Source organism: Lepidochelys olivacea (assembly GCF_965140295.1).
Source record: "Lepidochelys olivacea isolate rLepOli2 genome assembly, chromosome: 13".
In the NCBI taxonomy this organism is placed as follows: domain Eukaryota; kingdom Metazoa; phylum Chordata; order Testudines; family Cheloniidae; genus Lepidochelys; species Lepidochelys olivacea.
In genome coordinates, this window is record NC_140423.1 from 11,655,898 (window position 1) to 11,664,628 (window position 8,731).

Here is an 8,731-nt window from a genome sequence, read left to right on the forward strand (position 1 = left end):
CTTTATATATACACAGAGAATATGAAACAATACCTATTCCCACCCCACTGTCCTGCTGGTAATAGCTTATCTAAAGTGATTTCCAGCACAAATCCAGGTTTTCTCACCCTCCACCCCCCCACACAAATTCACTCTCCTGCTGGTGATAGATGGGCTATCACCAGCAGGAGAGTGAATTTGTGTGGGGGGGTGGAGGGTGAGAAAACCTGGATTTGTGCTGGAAATCACTTTAGATAAGCTATTACCAGCAGGACAGTGGGGTGGGAATAGGTATTGTTTCATATTCTCTGTGTATATATAAAGCCTGCTGCAGTTTCCACGATATGCATCTGAGGAAGTGAGCTGTAGCTCACGAAAGCTTATGCTCTAATAAATTGGTTAGTCTCTAAGGTGCCACAAGTCCTCCTTTTCTTTTTGTGCTTATTTACTGATGCACATATGCAGAAGCACAAGCTCTCTTCTATCACTGGCACTCAGTGGAGAGAGATGAAGGAAAAAGGTCTCAGAGAAGTGGTTCTAGCAATGAGAATTGTCTGCAGTGCTGGAGTTCATTCTTCACTAAAAAAGAAAGGCCTAATACAGAGGTCCTTAATCTAGCAAAATGTCCATTTACATCAATGGGAGTTGTGCTTAATTAGAGACAATGGAATCTGGCTTAAAGTATGGGTTAGGGGAGTTTCTCTATGAAGCATCCTGTTTCTCTATAAATAACAGATGACATTCCTGGCCAACAGTTATGAGACAAAAAAAACTGTTTAAAACCTTATCCAATAAAGCTTTCAAAAACAACCAACTGCATTGACAAAAAAATAAAAAAAGGGCTTTGTTATTGTACTAACTGGCCAGGTTCTTTCAATACTTGTGTTTTCACCCTGCAGTGAACTAATAAGACTGATATGGTAATGAGATATTAGAAAATGAGTGTTACAGTAAGATGTGGACATAATTAGCAAGGCTCATTTGATTCCACATTGTCTCCAGCTTGGCAAAAAGCTACATTTAGAGGAAATACTATCAGCCCCCGTAAACCAAAAAAACCCCCCAAACAAACATGAGATCAACCTGCATATTACCTAGTTTTCTGCAAAATTAAATTGACACTTAAAATACTCATTAGACTTGACTGAAGCAATGCCTACATCTTTTTAAAATGGTTATTAAGAGATGTACTTTCCATTGCAGTCTTCCATGAGATTACATGCGCCTCAAATGAAGAGAAACTCAGCAGACCAATATTACATCTTCAGTTATTCAAGCAAGTGTTTACACTAAGTTTTATTACCATTAAAATGATAATTTGGAGCAAAATTCTGCACGGAGTGTAAAAGTAGAATTTCGCTTTATATTCTTATGTAAACAATCAATTTATATGAATCAAGAGTTCACATGACCACCATTGATGCGTCTAATTCATACAGCTGCAAAGTGAAACAGAAATGCAATTGATTTACATAGGAACAAACTACTTTGCAACTAGAAGGCCTAAAATTACTATTTAAAAAAACAACAGATTCTGAAGAATTCAACATAATCCAAAGAACTACGATAATTTTGTGCACAAATATTTAGAATGCCCCTACTTACGATCCCCTTTGATTAATGGTTCTGAGTATGAAATCTAACATTTTATCAGTGTTTAGATGAGATAGTGATTGCAGGATTTAGCCCTATGAAAACAAAATTCCTATTGAGGTTAGTGGGACTTCTGCCCTATGGAGGGCTGCACAATTTAATCCATAGTAACTGAGAAGGCAAATTAACCAAGTTAGACCAATCCATTTTCGGACTTTTACAAGCACTTCAGTTTAAATACTAGTGCCCTTTGACAAACTAGGTACAGCAAGTTTGCCCGATTCACATTTTTTGTACCAGTATAACTACTTTGGTTAGGAAAGTGAGTTCCCAAACCTCACATAATTACACCAGTACAACCACCCCTAGAGCAGATGCACTAAAATTAGTATAAAGGTGCTGTATACGATTAACTTTTTCCCCTTCCCATAAGGGAAATATTTCAGCAGCAGTTCCTAAGGAACTGTACAGTACAGCCTGATTCTACGGTCCAAAAAGAAAAGGAGTACTAGTGGCACCTTAGAGACTAACCAATTTATTTGAGCATAAGCTTTCGTGAGCTACAGTTCACTTCATCGGATGCATTCAGTGGAAAATACAGCGAGGAGATTTATATACACACAGAACATGAAAAAATGGGTGTTATCATACACACTGTAAGGAGAGTGATCACTTAAGATGAGCTATTACCAGCAGGAGAGCCATTTCCAGCAGTTAACAGGTCCTTAACACAAGCCATAATGGCTTAGTTTTCAAGCAGGCAATGAAAACAGACCCTGGTTAATTTTCAAAATAGTCTAGGGGATTTATCATAGAATCACAGAACATCAGGGTTGGAAGGGACCTCAGGAGGTCATCTAGTCCAACCCCCTGCTCAAAGCAGGGCTGATCCCCAATTAAATCATCCCAGCCAGGGTTTTGTCAAGCCTGACCTTAAAAACTTCTAAGGAAAGAGATTCCACCACCTCCCTACATAACACATTCCAGTGTTTCACCACCCTCTTAGTGAAAAAGTTTTTCCTAATATCCAATATCTAAATCTCCCCCACTGCAACTTGAGACCATTACTCCTTGTCCTGTCATCTGCTACCACTGAGAACGGTCTAGAAGCATCCTCTTTGGAACCCCCTTTCAGATAGATGAAAGCAGCTATCAAATCCCCCCTCATTCTTCTCTTCCATAGACTAAACATCCTCAGTTCCCTCAGCCTCTCCTCATAACTCATGTGTTCCAGTCCCCTAATCATTTTTGTTGCTCTCCGCTGGACGCTTTCCAATTTTTCCACATCCTTCTTGTAGTGTGGGGCCCAAAACTGGACACAGTACTCCAGATGAGGCCTCACCAGTGTCAAATAGAGGGGAACGATCACGAACCTCGATCTGCAGGCAATGCCCCTACTTATACATCTCAAAATGCCATTGGCCTTCTTGGCAACAAGGGCACACTGTTGACTCATATCCAGCTTCTCGTCCACTGTAACCCCTAGGTCCTTTTCTGCAGAACAGATTTAGATATATCCTCCATTAAAATTAATAGAAGATGTGGCTACATCTCTTAGACTGCTTTGAAAAACAACTCATAAGCCAATTTTAGATCATGGAGTCATACAAAAGATACAGCAAGAGACAGTTGACTCAAAAATGGTAAAACTGTGATAACTAGACTATATATCTACACACACTCAACCTCACCTATGGAGTTGCTACTAACACATCCATAACCATAATATATGAAACAGATATAGACTTAAAAAAATTCACACTTTCAAAAGATGAAAAGTTGAAGGAATCCTTTTGGGGGATATAAAGATTGCCATGAACTATAACTTACTGTATCTTCAGTGTTTCTTTTAAAGTGATGCTAAGTTTCCATAAAGTTACAACTGATGAAAAGTGATCGGTTAATTATAAAGATAATACTAATGATGCACTTAAAATCAGTACAATTCAAGGAGGTACACAGCATGCCTGCTCTACTGTAAAGAACATTTAGCATAGTTAGAATAAGTTATTGATTTTAGTAGCATTGCAAAAAGAGCTACTGTAACAAACTGACAATATTTAAGTGTTGCTAGGAAAATGATTCATTGTGTTTCATATTTGGGTTGTGTGTTGAGATTTGTATAAATTTAGGAAATTTAGCTGTTCTTTAGATACTGTATTAGGTTTTTTAATAATCAAAAGCAAATGAGCAGGAATAAATTAATATTTTTCTGAGAGAGTACAAAACCACTTACTTTAATTATGTAACTGATTGTTAATCAAAGTGAAATGTGAACTGATAAGTTTTCCAACAGAGTAGTGGATAGCTATTCATACAGTAGTATTCAAATAGATGGGAGTAGAGAAATCCTAGTACAGACTGCCATTATGCATGAATCCAGAAAGGCTCATGGTTTCTAAGAGTTTAAAGAAAGCACTGTATGCTTTTTCAGTTTTGTTCTTTATTCATATCTAAAAGGCAATTTTAAGAAGATTTTTTTAAACGATTTCTGTGTACACAGATCAGCACCCATTCTAGTGACAACACAGGAAATCCCCATTTAGCCACAACACAGATACAACATTTTGGAAATTTGCATTGTTCTTACCTAAGAACCCTTACCAACAGCATGCTTAGAACTTGGAGTATAGAAACCACATGTAGAGGAGACAGGATAGTTTCATCTCCATGACCTATTCAGTCCTTAGCCTCTCTGCTGAGACTGATAGCGATAGAGTCAATTATGCTGATGAGCTGCTTGTAGTAGACAAAGATTACCACAAGCAACTGGACTGAGAACCCTAGTTCACGAACTACCCTAAGCATCAGACATCCACTTTCAGATTTAAGGGATTTAGGGTAAGTCTGAACTAATGACAGATGATAGCTTGCAAAAAACACTACCAAGCCTCAAGCCAATGCCAAAGTAGTGTTTATGATTAAACAGGAAAAGTAAAGTGTACACCTCATTCCAGGGTTATTTTTCTGCTCTTTTCAGAAAATGAAGTTACATGGAGTCGTAAAACATATATGCAGAAGCAGGTGCTTGTGCACTGGGAACAGGAAACAGCATTTCCAACTGGAAGTAATTCTTATTGGTCTGTCTTCCAAGTTGTTAAATTCATGCATTTGGCAGTATTCCTATTTCCCAACTGGGGAGCACCACAGCACACTGCTGATTCACAACTCAGGGCCTACCTGTGGCTAGCCTCTAAGAAATCTGATGCAAGATCTCATCTGCCCAATCCAGGCCATTTCATTTTAGTAACTTCTCTGACTACTGTATTAAAGAACACTTCCTTACATCTCCCCAACCTGGGCAGGAAGCAACAGCATTACAATTATATTTAAAATAAGCTAAGTCCTAAAATGGTTACTCCCTAATGAAATTGTACTTGCTGGCATTAACAGACCAATCATGTCTCTAAAACTAGTTTTCAATAAGGTGTCTATACAATTTTAATTTTGTCCCCTTGGGGATCCATACTGTACACTCAATGAGGCAGGAGTCCTGTGGAAAAAACAGTATGATCATGTAATTAAAAACTATCAAAATGTTTCAAGTGCTTGACTTTGTAATCTAAATAATATTCTTTTAAACAGTTTTTACATTTAATTTCCTAGTTTTTACAAGGAAATTGTGTGTGTGTATATATATATATATATACACACACACACACACAATTCGAACAGTTCTCGCCATCGTACATCATTAGCGTTTGAACCCTGAACCTTCAGCAAAAACGTCTACCACTTGAGCTACAGGACTAACTACATTGGCCAGCAACAGCAGAAGGCAGTTAACAAGGGGTTGGGAGCAGGGCAGCCTGACTGGCTCTTTCACCACATGGGGTTCAGGCTCCTATTCCAAATGATGCTAGGGCTGGGGGAGGTGGAGGGAATGGTTTGCTGTAGCCATATGCTGGGTTGGGAGCAGAGAACCTGGTCTTGCTCTCACTCTCGCTCTCCTTCTTCCCTCTCTAGCTAAGTTTCCAGCTTAGTATGTGGTTAGTCCATTGATGTTGCCTTGGTAGTGGAGGGTGCTTGGCTATAGAAGGTTCACATTCACTTATTTTGACAGCCTGCCATAGCAAGTGAGGGAAAAAGAATGGTGATTTTTTCAAACAGATTAGATTTTAACAACACCTGAACAGCATGCCCTGGTACAAATAAAAGACCTAATGCCATAGCTGAATTTCAAAGGTGTGCTGCAAACAATGGAGGTGTAAGAGATTTTCAAAAATGGCATAAAAAAATCTCTTACAATGGACAACGTTAGGTAACCTGAAAATGAGGAATTGGCAGCAACCCCTCTCTTGTCTATCCCAAGGAAGACTCTCTCAACATTATACTACAGCTCAGCATGCTCTCCACCTCTGGATATATTCTTCAAGGTGGTAACCATCTTTCTAGTCTTCCAAAGTAACAGAACGGTATAATAATTTTAGAGTTGGAGACTTCACCTCTGTTTTCAACTCTGAACTGGCTCCATGCATCTGAAGAAGTGGGTTTTTTACCCACGAAAGCTTATGCCCAAATAAATCTGTTAGGCTTTAAGGTGCCACCAGACTCCTTATTTCAGTGCTGAGATCTTTATACCGCCCATATCCAACATATGCATTATGAAACTTAGATCACAATCCTTCACTGACGTCACTAGTGTCTACAAAGTTCTCCGAGATCTTCCAGGGAAGAACACCATGGCAGCACACAATGATATAAAGGAATGGAGTATCTTCTGCTATTGATATCTCTCAGCAATTCTTATCTACTAATATGATACAAAATATCCCTTCTAAAATAAGGGTACCTAGCTGAAAAATGAAATGTCTGACATATTCATAGGCAACACATAATTAAAAAAAAAGGTCACATAAGCACTACCCAGAGCAGAATAAACTTCCTGATTACTTAAAATATGACTTTTCTGAACAAATCTGTGGTATTTTCCCCAGGGAAACTGGCTAAAAATTACTAATAATTGAATCTTTGCATGCCAAAGATGCATTATGATAAATCTTGTTCTAGTGTAGATGTTTAAGCACAAGTTTAAATCAAGTCATTTAATATCTGAAAATTGTCACTTGACATTTACATGGTAGGTTTCCTCTTATCATAATGCTACAGTATATCAAAGCGTAGAAATCACTGTCCTTTACACATTACTATTCCTGTCATATGGCTGTAAAATCAATAAAATCTAGTGAGTAGTTGACAATTTCACTGATGCTAACAGTTTAGTCCTGAATCTTGAAGCTGTGCATTATTTGATCAACAACTGGTCATCTCTCTATCCCAGCAGATCTTGGGAGTTGTTAAAACTGATTGTGTTTTGTGAAAGAGAAACAATGTACAACTCCAGCCCCCCAACAAATAATTATTATGTTTCAGTCACAACTGAATGCTGATTAAAGGTCAGTTCTTTTGTCCATACACGTTCGATGCTGATTTTTAAATCTGATGGAAATAATTTTGGAATGGAAATTACTGGCTAAATTTTTAATTTTTATATTACTATATTATACTGCAATAGTTTGCTTCTAAATTTTGTTTAACTCATTATTGCCTTGGCAACATGCAATTATCTTAATTTGCAACAAAATAAAAACATTCACTCCATATCATATTTGTTACTATGTTTTTGTTCTTTTTAATAACTGTTTACCATATTATTTTTGAGATATTAATGACCAAGTTAACAAATATATAGGGATGTTGCGAATTTATCAATGTTGATATGTAACCTAAGTAGATTGTGTTACAACTTGATGGACTGGACTGTTTAACATCATAATTTAAGAGCAAATAAAGTTAATCTGTTCACAGGAGGTTCTTCTTTAAAATAAAATCCTGAACATATTATTAGGAATGTGTTTATTTTAGAAGTTTATAAAATAAAGAAAAAAAATATTACCAGATTCAAGGCCAGAAATCCCAGATTTTCTTTCATACACAAACTGAAATCCATTCCACATGTTCCAGGGCCCTGTATGGTCCAGCTACATGTAATTCTGACAGCTTTCAGATGGCTGTAAAGCTGCTCCAGGAAGTAGGAGCCACAAAACCATTCACTTATGCCAAGTGGTGGCTTCTATCTCAGCGTAAAATATTTTTATTCTTCTTTGACTACACCTCTAAAAATCACAGCAGCCAGAGCTAGTAATTAAGACCACAATCAGATTATTTAATCCATAGGAGTATGTCAGGATACAGCTCACATAAAAGACGCCATATATATAGTCCTACTGAATTACACCCACCATGAGACAAACTCAAGGCAGAGAGCAATCATACATAGAAGAAAAAAGGTAGAAGGGTTGTTTCTCATCCTGTCCTAATGATACCACCGAGGCGACATGGAAGGTCAGATTATTTCAGGGTAGGGCTTCTCTGGAGTGGGCGGGGGGAAGATGAGAAATCTGAAGCTGGAGTCTTCTGACTACACAACACCACACGATTGTGTGTGTCACACACACACACTACAAGACACCCCCCCCCTTCCCAGGAAACACCCCAGAAAAAGACAAGAAACATTTCACACCCCTTCCCCACTCTTTGTGGTCCCTCGCAATTTCAGGGCTCCCGGCATGCCTGGTGCCGGGGGATTGGGGCGAGGCCGGAGCAGAGCCCCGGGGGTCCAGACCTAGGGGCGGACGGAAGCACCCAGCGCCCCCACGCAGACCCCCGGGGGCACCGGCCGCCTGCCCCCCCAAGAGAGCGGTGGGAGGCCCGCAGAGCGGCGGGGATGCGGGCCAGGGCCCGCAAAGGACATTTGAGCCGCTGGAGCCGAGCGCCAGCCCCCGGAAAATGGCTGCCGCTGGAGCCCAGCCCTTGGCAGCGGCCGCCGAGGGAGCGCCGGGCCCCGCGGCCGCTCCTCACCTTTGAATTTCAGCTCGTGCTGCGGTTCGAGACTCAGGACCTGCTCCACTTTCGCCATGTTCCTCGGCGGCGGCACCGGGAGCGGGGTGGGGGCAGCGGGGACGCGCCCGGCGGGTTTAATAACCCCCGAGCCGCGGGTGACCGGCGGGCGGGAGGAAGGGGAGCGGCAGCGGCGCCTCTAGACGGGGTGGGGGCGTCAGGCGGCGGCTGCGCGGCGAGGAGGCTCCGGGCTCGCACACGCTCCCCTCACAGGGTCCCGGGGCGGGGAAGGGGGCGGGGATAATGCAGCACGGAGGGG

The 8,731-nt window shown here is 40.5% G+C and overlaps 1 protein-coding gene across 1 annotated transcript in view; it reads right to left on the bottom strand.

Moving 5' to 3' along the window:
- Positions 1-8,635, bottom strand: part of VAPB (VAMP associated protein B and C) — a 51,735-nt gene extending 43,100 nt beyond the window's left edge. The window contains exon 1 of the mRNA XM_084645602.1: positions 8,434-8,635. Within this exon, the coding sequence (XP_084501728.1) occupies positions 8,434-8,491 (58 nt within the window). The 5' untranslated portion in view covers positions 8,492-8,635. The remainder of the gene's footprint in view (positions 1-8,433) is intronic.
- Positions 8,636-8,731: the final 96 nt, after the last annotated feature.